At 49.1% G+C, this 17,410-nt stretch overlaps 1 protein-coding gene across 1 annotated transcript; it reads right to left on the bottom strand.

The window, feature by feature from the left end:
- Nucleotides 1-1,985: 1,985 nt before the first annotated feature.
- HOO65_060406 (multidrug resistance protein 1, 2, 3 (p glycoprotein 1, 2, 3)) lies at nucleotides 1,986-16,068 on the bottom strand (the record flags this gene model as incomplete). Its single annotated transcript, XM_071003573.1, has 20 exons — nucleotides 1,986-2,312; nucleotides 2,755-2,905; nucleotides 2,978-3,405; nucleotides 3,480-3,752; nucleotides 3,820-4,470; nucleotides 4,548-4,633; nucleotides 4,696-4,861; nucleotides 4,927-5,182; nucleotides 5,227-5,363; nucleotides 5,423-5,461; nucleotides 5,528-5,605; nucleotides 5,695-5,713; nucleotides 6,004-6,376; nucleotides 6,446-7,169; nucleotides 7,479-7,535; nucleotides 8,178-8,305; nucleotides 8,377-10,664; nucleotides 10,732-11,023; nucleotides 12,024-15,924; nucleotides 15,991-16,068. The coding sequence occupies 20 exons, from the start codon at nucleotides 16,066-16,068 to the stop codon at nucleotides 1,986-1,988; spliced, it is 10,452 nt and encodes a 3,483-aa protein (XP_070857756.1).
- Between the last annotated feature and the right edge of the window lie 1,342 nt (nucleotides 16,069-17,410).

Below are 17,410 nucleotides of genomic sequence, written 5' to 3'. Positions count from 1 at the left end.
ACGATCTTGGAAGCACCGATGCTATACACAAGCGCAAACTCTTGGAGAGGTTGCTCCTCATAGTCTCCCAGATCTGACGCTGATTTAGTAGTGCTTCTAGTGGATTCTCGTCTTGGCAGCTGTGTTAGCCTAGAGCTAAGTTGTCACGATGAGTATTTTCTACATTATCACCCGGCAACAGAGGTCCTTTAGTTCATGGCTTCCCAGGATTGGTCTGAGGCTTTGTGCCGTCCCGAATGTTGCAGCGAGAGAAGACATCGTGGCCAACTTGCGTGATGACCGGAACCGCCAGGATTCTGCCAGTCTTGCTCAGACAAACTACAGCAACCGCGTTTTAGTTTTCTTACAAGTTAGGCTTGTCGAGGGTACCCTAGATGTTGTTGGCCGTGCGAATAGTGGCTACAGAGATCATATAGGAAACAATGGGCTACACAAGGCCTGAACGTGTTCAGCGTTAGAGCAGCTGGCCTATACTGCCTTCAGAGCAACTCCCGAGCGGCCAGCAGTTGTCGACGCACATACATTTCGACAGCAGCAAGATTTGCTGCTTTGGTGTTTCTCGGAAGCTTGCCTGCCAGTACTTGGATCTATGACCTTAGCAATGCTTTGCATGTCCATCGATGGCCTCGTTCTTTGAGCTGATTGCAGGCCTTGCACCTAGGTGGGAAGCTGTGTTACAATTGCCTACAGTACTTATAGAAGCCTCAATCCCTGGCTCTGGCCTCCGGGGCATGTTCTGGCTCTGTTCTTGTGAGGCTCTTGTATCGGAAATGCGGAAAGAGGACTTGGTGGGAATACTAGCTCTGGGCAGAAGATATCTTTACTACTCTTTCTACCCTTCCTTATAGTAGAGGCGCGATAGGCCCTTTCTCCTGTGTAGCTAATGTGGTGTTATGCCATCAATCCTTGACACACGAGCTTTGCTTGAGTGTTCAATAGCGAGCTGCCTTGTAAGTCAAGCTGGTCTTCCAATCGTCTCATCTACATAGTCTCTTAGGACTCGACTTGCCTCACTCACAGTTCCCTGTGGTCGTAGACGCCGGATGCCGGCCAACTAAAGTCGGCTATAATGTCCGATAAGGGCCGTATTTTTCCAACATACGACCATAGCCTGTGGAAAATACGGGGTCCCGTCTGCTCCCCCTTAGTCAAGCCACAGAGCGCCGAACCAGTAGTATGGTGGGTGACCACATGCGAATCCTCGGTGTTGTATGTCAGTTGTTTCTTTTTTGCACTCTCATGATGTGAAAACATTCTCTATGGAAGGCGATATCTCACAAATCTTCCAACATACGACCATAGCTTGTAGAAAGCACGGGATCCCGTCCGCTCTCCCCTAGTTAACCTACAAAGCGCTGGACTAGTACTACGGTGGGTGACCACGTGGGAATCCCCAGTGTTGTATGTCTTTTTTTTCAGCTCTCTTTTTGTTGCGCTTTTGAATGTGGCCTTAGATAGCCTAAAGCAGCATGAGATCTCACAGTCGGCGCACTCGAAACCCTGGAGCTTCTTGAAGAGATCTATCATGACGAGCATGCAGAGGATTGGCGAGGCTAGTGAGCCTTGAAGTAGACTACTCCCTACCTTTCTTTCCATTGGGAGTCCTCCATCTACAGATGGGCTCACCTACCTGTCCACTTACAGAGGAACTATGGCCATCTTTGGCTTCTCAGTCTGGCTACTAGCCTTTCCTTCTTGGCCGCGTCAAAGGCGCCCTTGATATTGAAGGTGACTATTGATGTGACCTTCTTCAGCTTTGACTTTCGCCGAGGCTAGCTTCTCCCAGAGTCTTGCTTTCGGATTAGCTTCCTACTTCACCTCCATCCAGCCACCAGTTGGGTGTCGGTGTCTAGGAGGGCTTCGGCCTTTTCCCGTGGTGTTTTCTTTGTACCACCGTTCTGAGTTAACGAGGGGGGTCCTCCAGCCGAGCCTGGCTTCCCAACTCGGTTAACCGTTTGAGCACGTCGGCAGCTTCCGTCATGTTCTCAATGGTCTGCTTCCATAGCCCCCATTTTGCCGATCTTATCTCCACTTGGAACACCCTCCTCTTTGTCTTGTACACCTAAAAGCACGTGTTGATGGAACTTCCCTCTTCGGCTCTCCGCCACGCCGAACTCATCTCTGACCGCAGCCGCACATCGCGAGTTCCACCACCTTTTGCCCGTGCCTTTGCCTAGAGCTTTGGGTGCTGCCTTGTCGAGTGCGCTAGCCATTGCTTTGATCAGGTTAGCTGCGAGTTGTTCGATGTCGTCCTCCCTTAGGGGTTCTCTTGCGTGTATAGAGTTGCTTTCTCTTGCGCAGGCTTTTGTGAACTTCTCTGTGTCAAGTCTGTTCATGTTGCATCAGGTGGCCTAGCTGCGTTGTCGATATGTATGTCGTCGATTGAAGGCTATATTCGGCATCTAGATTTGATTTGATTTGGATTTCTTTAACGTCTACTGGAATCACTGAGATCAAACGACGGAGATATTCAGCATCTATTTTTTTTTTTTTTTCGACGCAAATTCATCGCCACCATTATAATCCCAACTATAGCACGATTCACTGTAGGCAACGTGCCTGAGTGGTTAAAGGGTATGACTAGAAATCATATGGGTTCGCCCTCACAGGTTCGAATCCTGTCGTTGTCGAAAATTAACTTTTTGTCCCCATCTCATGATGGGGAGGGAGTCTTTTGTAACTATAGTCTCGATTTCAACTAATCTTTTCATTTTTTTTTCCCTCTAGTTATCAGTACAGTCTCTAACGTCTTACGGAGAAGGCTCCTGGCCGCAAGGCTGGACCCTCAAAAGTCATAGGAGTACTTCGAAGAAGACGCACACCTGCAACTGCTGACTGCCCAGAGGAAAGGTCGGAGGACGACATCTTCTTACTCCCCTTCCATCCAGAACATGCCGTCGTATTGCTGTGGAAAACCAGTAAGTAGACGTTAAAAAATACATACATACATACAGTATAGTCTCTATTACCCATCTACTCCGCCATCTTCTTCGCTGCAATCTTCTCCTCCAGTTCCTTGACATGAGCCTCGATTTTAGCTGCCTGCCATGGCCATGCAACCACATATAAGAACGGGCGAAGGTCATGGCGGTTGTCATCTGGGTTATAAGAAGACAAGTGTATGCTGGGAGTCAGCACAGTGGCCTTATGGCGATTCATAGCATAGAAGCGATAGAAGCGCAGCACACGGGCAGCAATCTCACGCGGCCCAAAACCTGGCCGCTCTTTCCACTCGCTCAACAAGCGCAGGTAACAGCTCCATGGTCCCAGGCGGTGCACGTTGCGCATGATTCCGAATATGCTGAGCTCGGCATAAGTCAGACCCATTTCGCCTTCGGACTCATCACTTTGCACACCAGCAGACAGTGGGAGGAGCTCGGCACTGGGCGTGGCCTCGATAAAGCTCTGATAATTTTGTCAGCATTCATTACTGCTCTCAAAGCTATGGCGCGAACAATATTCAAGAGCAAAGGACTTACTGAAACTAGCGGCATCTCCCATGTCTTCTGAACCCACCGCAAAAAGTCTTTGGCATCGTTCTTAGATACACTGCCCAACGGGGAGATATCAGCAGATGAGCAGTCGTACTTGGTTAGGTACCCACGCAGAGCCTCGTCGACATTGGCTGAACTGAGAACAAGCATGCTTGCCCCAGCACGCTTGGTGTTTCTAGAAGTAGTCGATAGAGCCGCCAGTTCGTAGGCCACGATCATACGGTTACGGGCTTGAATGTTTTGCTTGGCAAGGTTTTCCTATAACATAATTAGCCATGTGAACCAGGGATAAAAATGGTTAAACGAGATCAAGCAGGCGACTTACCGCTCTCGAGCCCCCGTGCACAGAAAACTTAGGCTTGAAGTCAAGAGCCTGATGGATAATTTCTTCGTGTGCCGCAACGGCATTGTCAATCTTGATCTCAGAGTGGATACAACCAATGGTCTCCGCCAAATGTCTTGCTCTCAAGCGAGTCTCATCACTACTGTGCTCGGTGCCCATGTAGCAGGTGTGTAGGACTCTGGACATAATTTCTTGTGCAGTTGTTGGCATGAAGTCTGGCTCGCCAGTAACCCGTCTCAAATCTTCCAGCGTCACAGTCTCGCCGTTCTGGATACTCTTCAATACCACCTTAGCCATTCCATAGACGAATAAAGCCACAGTAGCACTGTCCAGGCCGCCCGAGAGAGCGAGGAAGTAGCCAGGAGAATTGGTGCGTGACAGGTACTGCCACAAGTAGACGGCTTCAGCCATATGCATCTCTTCCATGGGATCTAGGAGCCGCAGGGCCTGAGAATGGGTCTTGTGCAGCTCATCTGAGAGATAGATTTCGTCGGCATGGCGGGCAAGCTTTAGATCGCACTCAACACGCGGGATATCCGGTTGTTCAGCTCCCTGGACATTGCGTGAGCAGCTAGCACGGAAGCTGCGCACTTCCTCGATATCAATAGTAGCAGTGATGACATCTACGGGGCGCTATTGAAACAAGATTTAACTATTAGTTTCATTTGTCCATTCAGTACTTTTATTCCAATGGGTTGGGTCAAGCTTACAAGAGAGTACTGGTCACTTTGGGCAAGAACTCCGCCGTTGCAGATGACCATTGAGGAGCCATCAAACATCATACGGGCATCCCCATCTAAAGTATAGTTAGGACCAAATAATCAGGGACGCAATAGAAAGGATGAAGCGAAAACATACCAACGCCGCTAGCATTGGCGTAAACATAGACGCCACCGAGTTTCCGGGTCGAGTTGGTGATAAGATTCAAGCGAGTCTCCAACTTGCGCAGCTCGGCATGCGAAGCACTTGAGTTAAGGACAATCTCAACGCCATTCAGCCCCATGTAGGTGGAAGGGTTAAGGGGCTATATGTATTTGTCAGAAAAGGGTCTTTCGCACTCATTCACTACAACCGTTCCATGCCACTTACAGTAAATAGCTCTTCACAAGTCTCGCAGCCAATAGCAGTATCGGGAGTTGAAAGCACAACATCACCAATGGGAACGCTAGTTTGGCCGGTGACATCGCGAATGATGGTCTCCAGGTAGTACTTCTCCGTAGTGCGAGGCTTGACCCAAGCAGTGAAGTGGCGAGTTTCGCGGTACAGGCCGTCGTTAGCAAGTGACATTTTCGGCCGGATAAGGAAGATCTTTTTGTACGTGCAGAAGACGCGACAGTTATAGCGGCTGCATTTTGTTAGAACAGATACGCAACAGCAGCAAGTAAAAACAGTAGCACTAGAATGTCGAGGATAACTTGCACATTGCGGTGACGCACGCCCAGACCAAGATCGATCAGCATATCCTTGCAAATGGGGTCCGAAATGATCTCTGCAACAACCTCCCAGCTATGGAGGAAGGTGTCTCCCTAGTAGCAGTATTAGCCAGTGGCACCAAAAACACAACAGCAGACGAAGTTTCTTGTACCTCAAGATGATGATCCAGACATCCATAGCCAGGCACTTCCTATCAGGGCATTAGTCAACTTGCTTGAAACGAGTTAGGATATACTTAGCAGTGAGGTTGCCGTACCAGTTCGGGGCCAGTACGAAGAAGAGCGCCCTTTTCCTTGGCAAGACGGATAGAGTCGAGAATGCGAGCTTTGTTTCCCTATACCCAGCAGTCTGTTAGTAAAAATATGAACATGGCGATAAACCAGACATTTCCTGGTAGCTGCAGTACTAGAGCGGAACGCATACTCCAAAGTCCAGAGGGACGCTGGGCAAAGTTGCAGCTGCGACTGTGATAAACGACATGACGATTGATGAAACAGCAGATGATCTTTTGTCTCAAAACAAATAGAGAGTTGGAGCTTAGTCAAATTCCGCGGTTCTTAAGAATACAGCGCAAGTAGAGTCAACTTTTGGCAACGAGTGGGGTTACTATTCAAAATAAACCCTAAACATAGACCCTAAGAAGCAAAGATACAATTGTTCAGCTCCAGGACTGAATAGAAAACTTATGGTTGGTATAAAATAGAGAAACTACACGGGCCCATGAGTTTTTACAGGCCAAGGGATCTTCGAGTGTCCCTCCAGCGACCGTTCCGCATCGGATCAAGAACTTCCAATTTCCCGATAAGCCCAGCGAGCTCGACTTTTTCTTCACTCAGAAGGGCGCGGCCTTGGATTTTAGACTTGTAAGGGATGTACTCTAACAAGGCCTCGTAAATCCACTTGATATCCGTATAATCCTCTGCGAGATCTTGTATGAACTCTAGCACTTCATCAACTATAGCGTTTGCATCTTCGGACAAGAGCGAGGGAACGAATGACTTATTGGGATCCGAGGAGATCACGTTCGACATGAGAAACTGGTGGTAGTACCAGAGAGACTGGTCCTCAGGTCCGACATTGAGAGCGTTGTGCACCAACTCAAGTTCTATGCGAGAGATTTTGCTAGATTAGCTCGCGTGCCTTGTTTAAACTTGTCACAAAATATGCTTCCTACCTTGGTTAAAAAGATTTTTGCGATCCTCGCTGGTCGCTGCGCGTTCTATCAAAATGCGAGGGATCAATGTAGCGCGACGATGCCACGCAGAAAAGTTGGAAAGATCTGTGTTGATTTTCTCCGTGGTATAGCTAAACTCTGCTTGCGCCATGCTTGACCCGAGAAGCTCTGAGCTTTCGAGTCGTTCAGTGAGCTTTTGACGATACCCCCAGGCATGGAAGTTACGGCAATCGCGTAGCAGCATCTTGCTATCTAGAGCAAGTTCTTCTTCCCATATGGCACGCGCCATCTTAGCAGGGAGTCTCTTGATAGTCTGCTCTAGAGCCCAGACGCGATGATCCCAAATCCAATAGCATTTGGGATGGTTCATGAGCAGCGGAATGGTAAAGAGGAGCTCGGTTTTGAGGATTTCGAGGTCCTGGTTGTGAGCGGCTGTTGGCTTGTCAACTGTTGTACCAGGCTTCCAAGTCGGCGGGGATTCGGGGCTGCATTGGGTCTCGTGGGACGAAGAACTGGAGAAGCCGGCGGTAGAGGGCGATGTTGTGAGAGTCGGCAATGAATTCGGCGATTCCATCGAGGAGGAGGAGCCATCCGACAGTACGGATAATAAGCTCGAGGTTATGCATCGCCGGCGCACGTTCCATATTGTGTAATACTCAGGATTGAGACGAATAAGGCGAGTTGTGTGATCAAACGTGTCGGGCGAAAAGTCTTGGGCTTGGGCCTAAGGAACCTCATCAAGGGCGAGAATTAAAATCACGGGACACATGCATGTATATATAGCTGACCATGTGATGTTCAGGTGGACGGACTTGGCGAGAGGGTTTTTTCATACAAGGTAAACAAAGGGAGGGTAGTCCGTGCAGCATGCATGTCTCAGTCATCATTGAACAAGATCTTGGAGAAAATGAAAGAATTGGGGGGATCAGGGAACGGAAGCATAGGGGAAGTACGATGACATCAGACCCTAAAAGCTAGTGACAAATACAGGAGACGGCCGGGGTTAAGGGTTTGGTCAGGGACAACAACCTACCCGTGAGCGAATCTCTCCCTCAAGCTTATGGTACTTGTCGATCTTTTTGAGATCTTCCTGGCGTTGTTGTTCAGTTCGGACATGAACTGAGCGAATTATGCCGTGCTACTTGAGGAAAGATGATGGTCAAGTTAGAATGGTAGGACACAAATATGAGCAGGTTGGGAAGAAGAGTGAGAATTGAATGGCAAGCCTACCGAGGCCATAGCTGTCGGTCGATATTACGAAGAGTAGAGGAAGAGGAAAAGCGTAGTGGAAGAGAAAAAAAATGATGCAAATCCAAGGCTAGAGACTGGGGGCGCGTAGTTGCAGTGTAAAATAACAATAACAACACAAATAAGCGCTGGTGGCGATGCAGGCAAGAAGAGTACACTAATGAGAAGACGTGTTGATAAGGCTGAATGGCAGAAACGGCCATTTACTAAGGAGTTTCGGTTATTGGTAAAAAGAGCTAGTACATGTCACTAAACTGCAACTATTAGATGGAGTCGTTTGAGCACTCTAACGTTCGCCAATCTTCATTTACATCCACACCCAATCATGGAACGCTTTGCGCAAAGTCAAGCTAGGCTAACGTAAAAATGCGGCAATCTAGTAGATCTATCGTTCACCATATAAACCAAAAATTACGCAACCGCAAAGCAAAAGAAACAAAAGAAAATAAAGTATCAGAAGCAGCCTCTAATCTAGTTTGGCTACCTTCATGAGGCCGTAGCCCAGTGTCAAGACCACCGTTAAAGAGATAATTGAGCTGGGCACGCCTCTGCTGATGAAATGCTTCACCTGCAGGTATCGCTGACCGGTAGCATCTTCCTTCATGATGGCAGCTATAATAATAATTGTTAGTATATGTGTATATGTACACGTATATTGACCGGGGTGAAGATGTCAAACTTACTCATATTGGGGAAGCCGCTTGTAGGTAGGCCCATGGCTGCACTGCACATCAAGACGCCGGCCATGACTAGTAGATTAGGAGCAGGAGTGTCCATCTCAATACCGACGTCGTAGACTAGAGGAAGCACAATCAGCGCAGCTACGGTATGGCTGATGAACGTGGCAATTATTAGTATCAGGGTGGAGAAGACAGCAAGCACACCATATAGGCTCATGTCTTCAACACCCTCGGAAACTAGGTGGGCTACCGTGTCTAGCAGACCAGATGACTTCACTGCCTTGCCCAGAGACAGGCCTCCAGCAGCGAGAATGATTATTGTCCACGGAAAGTTGTTGAAATCTTCCTTGGTCAGGATGCCAATGCCAAAGAATAGAACAATGGGGATAATGGCAATGACGCCCATGTCACCAAACAAAGGCTCCAGGCTCTTACTAGCACACCATAGACCAATGGTACACATGGTAACAATTGCAACGAACCACTGCACCCCGGTGAAGCTCTCACGCATCGAGCGAATGGGGCTGATGGTGGTGTTCTTGCCAGGGTTAAAGGACGCGATAAGAAGAACCCAAATCAGCAGAATTGACGCGATACCAACAGGAATAACAATGAAGAACCATTGGATCCATGTAGGCTCTGGCTGCATAATGCCCATGGCTACTACGTTCTGCGGCGATGCAATAGGAGAGAGCATGCCGCCAATGTTGGAGGACAGCGCAATGCCCATGATGACGGCCTTGGACATGTTGGAGTCCGAGGGCAGTGTACGAAGCATCGGCTCGATGATAGAGAAGCACAGCACAGGAGCAGCAACATTGCTAATCAACATAGAGGCAAAAGCCGCAACAAACATATTGGCCAGAAGCACAGTGCTAGGTTTGGTGCCAGCCTTGCTAAGGACAAAAGTTGCTAGACGCTTATCAATCGCACATTTGGACAGCGCAGCAGCCAGGGCAAAGCCTCCTAGAAGAAGCATGATAACAGGCGTCCACATAGCAGAGAAAATGTACGAGGTTGTTTCCTTGGCTGGGAGGCGGCGGTGCGTGCCATCGTCCGCCAGCACCACACGGAGAATGACGCATAGGAACGGAATCATGAGAGAAGTAACAAATAACGGAATAGCCTCGGTAGCCCACAACACTGAAACAAAAACTAGCATGGCAAGGCAATTTTGCTGCTCAGGCTTTTCCATGATAGGAATGATTAACAGGGCTGCGAACAAGAAGATGGACACAAGTAGGGTAACCATGGTGCTGCTGAAAAGCCACGCAGGTAGCTGATAGCGACCGAATGGTGTGCGCAGCTGTTTCCTAGTTGGCGTTTTGTCATCATCGCCCTGCAAACGCCGGCTTGCGGCGTCAGGGCCTAGTAGAGTTTTGCCGAGACTGGCCGCCTCAGCACGACGTTCCATACCAATCATGTCTCGCCAAACTGTGTTGCGCTCCCAGACAACATGCTCGCGTAGGTGGGAACGTAGATCCTTGCGTGCGAGGTCGATGTTACTCTTGGTAACAATCTCAGCATATGCTTCCTCCATACGACGGATGCGCGTTTCTAGTGCCTCTAGTGCCTCAGGGCGAAAGGGATATGCTGGCTCAACGGTACTGGCCATGTATTGTTCACGCAGTTTCTTGTCCAGGATCTTATCGAACTTTTTGAGAACTTTGCGGAAACCAGTCTTGTTGAGTTGCACGTAAGACTTGAGCTCGCACAGTTGCACATACAAACTAATGATGCGCTTCTTGAGGAGGATTCCCGACGAATAGAGATAGCTTCGCTCGTTGGATTCGTCCATGGTGGTGCTCATGCGGCGCCATGAGCGTGTAATTTCAGTAGAGGCTGTGATATCGGTGCCGGTATGCATGGATGAGTGCATTGCATTTGCAGGAGCTGTGCGACGACGACCGAGGCTTAGACGAGATTTGTTCAAGCCAGTGGTTTCATCATCCGAGTCACGCTCATCCGAGTCTTCAGCAGCGTAGTCATCTTGGGAGCGAAGGCTGCCCACACTACCGGTGCGGGGACGGCGGCGGTCATTATCAGTGGGGTTTCGAGCATCTTCAAGTTGGTCAGCAGCCTCTTGGTCGTAGTTGTCGGCATCGTGTAGCACCTGGCTCATTTCATCGTCGAGTTCGCCTTCCTTGGCGACAAAGAAGGACGAGATCTTCTCAAGCTCGACATCGAGGGCGCGAGTGAACACGACCTCGGGATCTTCGCGTGAAATCAGGGGCCGCGATTCGGCATCACCGCCACTTGCTAGATGGGTGCTTTTTTCGAGGGAGTAGATGCTATGGGGTAGACAGTGTCAGTACCGGATGCATGTCGGAGTCAAAGCTATAGAGATAGGAGACCAACAGTTTTTTCAGGTTACTGTAAGCGATGTAATGACTGCTCCAATCAGGTACAGCATTGAACTGGATACTGTGAGAGAACCTCATTTCGTCCTGCTGTAGAAGCCGTTGCCTTTTGTCGCGTCGTTTTTGTTCTCGAAGAGCCTCCTGGGCTGAGCGTTGAAATTCTAATGGTGCAAGTTCAATGTCGTCGGTGTGGGTATAGTCGCTCCCTCCTCCAAGATGCGAAGTGGAAGCAGCAACAGTGCTCGAGCGTGCGGGCGGCGTGGTCGACGATATGACTGTAGAGGAGGGGCCTGAAGAGCGAGGTAGGGACGGAATGGTGAATTTTGAAAGATGAAGAAATAAATAAAACGGAGAACTGCTTGATTGATAGGGTGATAGATTGAGGGGTTAGTTGATTAAGAGCGAGAGCCCGCCAAGTTGGATAAATGTGGGAGGAAAGAAGTCAGTGCTAGACTGTGCCCAAGCTTAAAAGTTGTGTACATCAGCTTCGCCCCCATCTAGTAGCCTACGAGCTTTTTAGCTTTCTGGAGGTTGACGATAACGGACAAGATAATGAGCAGGGGCCACTAATGGGTCGTAAACTTGTGACTGTCAGACCAATCAGTGACATGTTTTCAGTGGAGCTAGGGGCTTTTTTTTTAATGACTAAGCAAAGACGGCCCCGTGACTTTGGGTAGTGTGTAGTGTAGAGCCTCACATCTTCAAGTCTTGGCAAGAACAAGTGTTGTTACAACTGCGAGGCACAAAATTAGAAACACTAACATCAACTAGCGAATTTGCGTCTGTGCATAAAATGGCACAAGGGCGCTTGAGATTCAAGCCCCTTCAGCGATGAGCCTCTAGTTTTGACTTAGTCTGGATTTTTGGAAGCTGGCCTAGAGCCGTGTGCAACCAAGATATAGCTCAAAATAGGCTAATAAATGGGTTTTGTGGAGACGGGCTGGGCTCCCGCATGCAGAATATAGGAAGTACTTCCTCTTCAATCGCATATATGCATATCACAAGTAAATATTCATGTAAGCGTGCTTGCTGCAGTTTTACAAGAGTAACATTGATAGAGTGTTTTTCTCTATACGTATCTCTATCCTTTCTTATTCCGCTCTCAGTATTTATTCCCCTCTGACTTTAATTACAAATATTAACATGAAACATAGAAGAGAGACGCTCATGTGCTCAGCATTTGGTGTGTGGCGTTGTTCCGGTAGGTCTCATTAGTTGCCATTAGCTCATCGTGAGTTCCCCGAGCGACAACCGCGCCCCTCTCAATCATTAGAATCACATCGGCCTTACGGACGGTGTGAAGACGGTGTGTAATAGCAATAACAGTGATCCCTGCCGATGCCTTGTCGATACTGTCCTGCAAAACACGCTCGCTCTCGGCATCAAGGGCCGAGGTAGACTCATCTAATAGTAGAAGGCGGGGCTTTCGGACAAGAGCGCGGGCAATGGCTAGACGCTGCCTTTGGCCACCCGACAGACGCGAGCCGTTGGGCCCACACTCGGTATCATAGCCATCGGGCAAAGCCATTATGGTCTCGTGCATATTGGCCAACTTGCAAGCAATGATGATATCTTCTTGCTTAGCTTCGGTTCCAGGTCTAGCACCCAAACCGACATTGAAACGAATGGTGCCATCAAATAGGGTTGGGTCCTGGGGTACGATCGCAGTATCACTGCGGAAAGTAACATCATCTCTTGAGATTTCTTTTTCACCCAGAGTGATGCTACCAGACGTGCAAGAATACATGCGTTGGACAAGCGACATGATGGTTGACTTTCCGGCTCCGGATGGACCTACAAGACCGCAAAATTGGCCAGCCTCAATACGGAACGAAGTGTCATCAAGAATCTTGATGTCAGGGCGAGCGGGGTACGAGAAAGAGACATGTTGGAATTCAACACTCACTCCCCTGTGACGACTACCCTCAAGGGTAAGGGTTTTTTCGCCAGTAGCAATGTGTGACTCCTCATCTGGATCTTCTCTGGAGTTGTCTATGCTTAGATTGCGGTCTAGGTTGCGTGCGGATTTGCAATCTGTTGATCCCATGTCAATAATCCTGATAAGACGGGAGGCTGCAGAGCGAGCACGTGAAACTTCGGGAGCTAAAGCAAACATCTGACCCCATAGCTGGGCACCCACAAGCATGGCAATTAGAATAATGAAAAATTCAGCTTGGGTGGCATGGCCGGCAATGATCTGCTTGGCCCCCCACCAGTACGCAAAAGCATAAATGATGTTGCCAAGAGAGTTGGCTAGAGCTAGCCAGATGTTCGCGAAAGCCGCCGCAGCAAAAATTCCTTTGCGAGGCTCATCTAGAGCACGGCGGTAGGACCCGAGAATCTCCTGATCTAGGGATAGTGCCGACACGGTTTTTATAGAGTTGACGGCTTCGACCGAAATGGCCACAGCACTGCTAAATGCACCGGCATAACGCATTTCGTACTTTGCAAGTTCGCGATATTGTAGAATACCGGCCCCCAGCATAAGTGGGATCACAACAAGACAGACCAGGGCAATCCTCCAGTTCACGATGTGTGACAGGATAATGGCAAAGACCAGGTTGACAAACACGGCAAAGCCTTGGCCCATGATAGAGCCACTGAACCCGCCTAAAGCTGACGTATCCTTGGTGATGAGCGATAGTAAAGTAGAGGGGGAGCGGTCCTCGGACTCATGGAAGTCCATGCCCTGCTCAAATAATGACCGGAAAGCCAAGACTCGAACGCGGAAGAGCAGCTTCTCAGCCACATATCCGAAGGCAGACCACGAGACAAGATTGGCAAAGAATTCGATCACGGCTAGCATAAACATCATACCGCCAAATAGACGGCCAGTGTCTCTGATATAATCAGGCTCATGACAAGGGCTTAGACGGCCAACCGTGTTGCCAAAGATAATGCCTGCGCCAGAGAACACACTACCGACTAAAGTTGCTGCAAAGAAGGCAATTAACAGCCACATGATGTCGGGACGAATGAGGCTGAAGAGGCGTTTGAGTACAGTGCCAAAAGAGAGCTGCTCATCGAGCTGCAGTTTCTTGATGACCTCTTCTTCTTGGTCAGCCTGGGATTTGATAGAGATCTTGGAGGTTGCTAGATTAAGCCCGTTCGTGGACTTTGCCTGTGCCATTTCGTCATTACTTAGGTCAAGACTTGAAGAGTTTTTGATAGATGTCTTGTCATTGGATTCATCGCTAGATTCTTCGCGACTGATATCTTGTAGGTGGACCATCTTGGAATATAAACCACCTTGAGCCATGAGCTGAGAATGAGTGCCCTGCTCCTGAATCTGGCCATCCTTAAGAAAGACAATGTTATCCGCCTTTTTGATAGTAGATAGGCGATGAGCAATAGAGATGATGGTGCGTCCACCTTGAGCGACTCGGTCAATGGAGGCTTGAATGCGTTGCTCAGACTCAGAGTCTAGTGACGCTGTAGCCTCATCAAGGATGAGAATCTTGGGATTACGGATCAAAGCCCGAGCCAAGGCAAGTCTCTGGCGTTGACCACCAGAGATCAAGCCGCCCGAGGACCCGACATTAGTACCATAGTTGTCCTGCAGGTGATCAATAAAGGCGGAAGCATCAGCCATGTCAGTGGCATCTTTGACAAGGCCTGCAATAATAGCAGTATTGACACTAATAGCCTTGGCTGCAGTCATCATGTCTTCGCCTTGACAAATCTTGTCTGCAAGAGCCTTGAGGTTGGTCCCTAGTAAGGTTTCCTGGAGAGCTTTGTGCTCGGGACGCGGCGAGTTGACAAGGCCAAGGGCAATATTTTCTAAAATGGAGCGGCCAAGTAGCGATGGCTCCTGCTGTACTATGCTGAACATGCTTCGAAGGCTGCGCAAGCTCACGCAGCGCAGATCACGACCATCAAAGGTGGCAGAGCCACTAGTAGGGTCATACAGCCGGACCATGAGGCTAACAAGCGACGACTTGCCACTTCCAGATGGGCCAACAATAGCTGTGTGCTTTCCACTTGGGCATGAAAGCGAGAGGCCGCGGAGAGCTGGGTTGTCGGGCCGGGAGGGGTAGGAAAAGACGATGTTGTTAAATTCCAAGGCTCCAGGACTGTCAACAGATAGATCATCGAGAGACTCGTCGTCGCCATTGATCTTGCATTCATGCTCAATATCCTCAACAAGGCGGTCAAAAGCCCCAGCAGCAGCTCCAAAAACAGGTAGAAGAGGCGCGATCTGGCCGAGAACAATGCAAGCATCGACAAGAATAAATACAACCGAGTAGATCTGCCCCACGGACGAGCCCGAAGTCTTACCGGCAACTGTATCCGCGATCTTCATTGCGCCCTTCCAGTAGGCTAGCGCATTGGCCGAGTAGGCAATAAAGTACAGCAGGCCAGCCTGAATGGCACTAGCTACTGCCTTTTTAATACCCGCCTTTTGCGCAGCTAGAGTGCTGGCAGCGAACTTGCTCTCCAGACGCGGCGCCGCCCCAAAGGCTTGAACTACGGCAGCATGAGATAGTGCTTCTGACGCAATCGACGCTGCTTTGGCTAGAGCCTCAGACATGGAAACAGCAAACTTTTGCGTGTACTTGGACCCGAAGAAGCCCATTAGCAAAAAGGCTGGCAATGCTGAAACAAGCATACCAGCAATCTCGGGGTCGCGTGTGAATGCCACAACATAAGCAGCTACGAAAAAGGACAGGCTGCCGGTAAACAGGCCAACCTTCTCACTTGTCCCGGTCTGGATAGTCTGAATATCGTTGTTAAGCTTGGATGAGACTTCGCCAGCTGGTCGTGTGTCAAAGAACTCGGCATCCTTACGCAGAAGCGCAGCAAAGTACCGGTCGCGAATACGATGGGACAGTCTTTGGCTGAAGAGAGACCACGATACAGCATAGATGTAGATGAGAAGGAGGCCTGCAGAGGCAGCGCATAAAAGGAGCACTACCTTGTCGTTAACTTGGTCTTGATACCGGTCCTTGGCCTGTTGCAACTCAAGACTACTGCTGCTGCTGCTGCTGTTTGAGTCATTGCGGGCACATGTCATATCACTCATGTCGTCTATGAGTTCGCCAAAAAGGATAGCCATCAGGGGCATTGGTATGCCGGCAGCAATAGAGCTAAAGAAGCCGGTAATGAGGAGGAAGATGTCGAACCATGTTGGGTTGGAGTATAACAGGAGCCGAAAGTAAGAGAGACCCGAGAACTTCTTTTGAGGCGGTATCTACCATACGAAAAACAGGTCAATAAAGATTGTAAATGGACGAGCAGATTTGAGGCAGCTACTTACTATGGCTACAGACGTTGCTGTGTCCTTCCCCTGGTCAGCTGCATTAGATGCAGGCGATCTTGATCGCCTTGATGCCATAATCTGAACGTTCGTCACAGTTTCGTGTAGAATCTAAAGCTACAACAGTGGAATATGACTCTGGCTCTTCATAAAGCCCCAAGAACTTGAAAAGGGGAAAAAGAACAAAGGTTGTATGACAAGATAGTTATCAGATCTTTTTAGCTAGGGCACAAAGGCTGGCTAATCAGATGGCTCTTGTCAAAGAGGGAAAGCAAAAGAGCAAGGAAAAAGCAGGGGGAACAAACAGCTGGTGGTATGTTTCTAGCTTGTCTAGAACTTCGTTAGTAGGCTGCAGCCAAAACAGACCTTAGCTCCAAGCCCAGCGATGGTCCTCCTCCTTTGGACCGGGTCCTAGCCTGGTTCGCTTGTCCTAGCATTCTCTCACTGCCATGTTAAATGCTGTTACATTTCTGGCGTCCTTTTGCACTGCGACTTCGGGCCGGGCGAACTCAAGGGAACAGAATGTCCGTAGTTAATATCAAAGTTTGATCAGATAATTTGCCTTGGCATTTTGTCACAAGCCAAGCTAGCAGGCAAGCTCATCCTTCACCTAGCCAAGCTAACAGTCACATCAAAGTTCCAGCTAGGATGGAACTGAGGTTGAGTAGACTTTAGTGGAGTAAATGAAGGCCGGGTGTCAATTCGAAGTGCCGGGGACCCCTCCGATGTGGTATCGAAACTGGGGCAAACGTAAGAAATGGACCGGCTAACTGCTTCTTTAGGCAGCTACCCTAAACGGTAAGGTTGCAGAGCTGTCATTGATCCTACACCAGGCACGAGCGGGAAAAAGACTTGGCAAGAGCTTTTTTGTACCACTTGCTCTATTTGGGAAGCTGCCCCGTGTCAAATCTAAGGGAAAGAATCCTTTTGCCTCGGTGTCAGCATGGGCTGACACAAGTGGCAGGAGCTCTGATGCTGACCGACCAATCACGCTTTCCCGACGGATCTGATAATTTTTGCCTAGGGGGGAGGGGGGAGAGAGTGAGGAGAAAGGGCCTGTTATTCATTCAATGCATTTTTCTTTCGTTTATTATAGGCCCGAGCCGAGCTGCTAATTATGCTATGCCTATCTGGGACACAGTAGCCAGCGTTGAATTAGATAAACGCATACGACGACGAAGGAAAATAGGAGATGTGTTTAGGCTTGGACGACCCATCAGGATCCGAGTCCAGGCTTCTAAGTAACTTTGTTCCATGTCGCTATGAGCCCTAACCTCGGGCAATCACTCATCATCCTGCTACGTTTATCCCATTTGTTCATTTTACTTTTGCTGTGCAGCACCGGTCTCGCAGTCCTTTCGTTGCCCGACCACCCCGTAGGACTAATTATTCCCTGCGTCTCCGGTCTCAGTACTTTTCC

The sequence above is a fragment of the Ceratocystis lukuohia genome, assembly GCF_044167205.1.
Source record: "Ceratocystis lukuohia strain C4212 chromosome Unknown Supercontig6_pilon, whole genome shotgun sequence".
Taxonomy (NCBI): domain Eukaryota; kingdom Fungi; phylum Ascomycota; class Sordariomycetes; order Microascales; family Ceratocystidaceae; genus Ceratocystis; species Ceratocystis lukuohia.
This window is presented reverse-complemented; position numbering and strand designations above follow the sequence as displayed.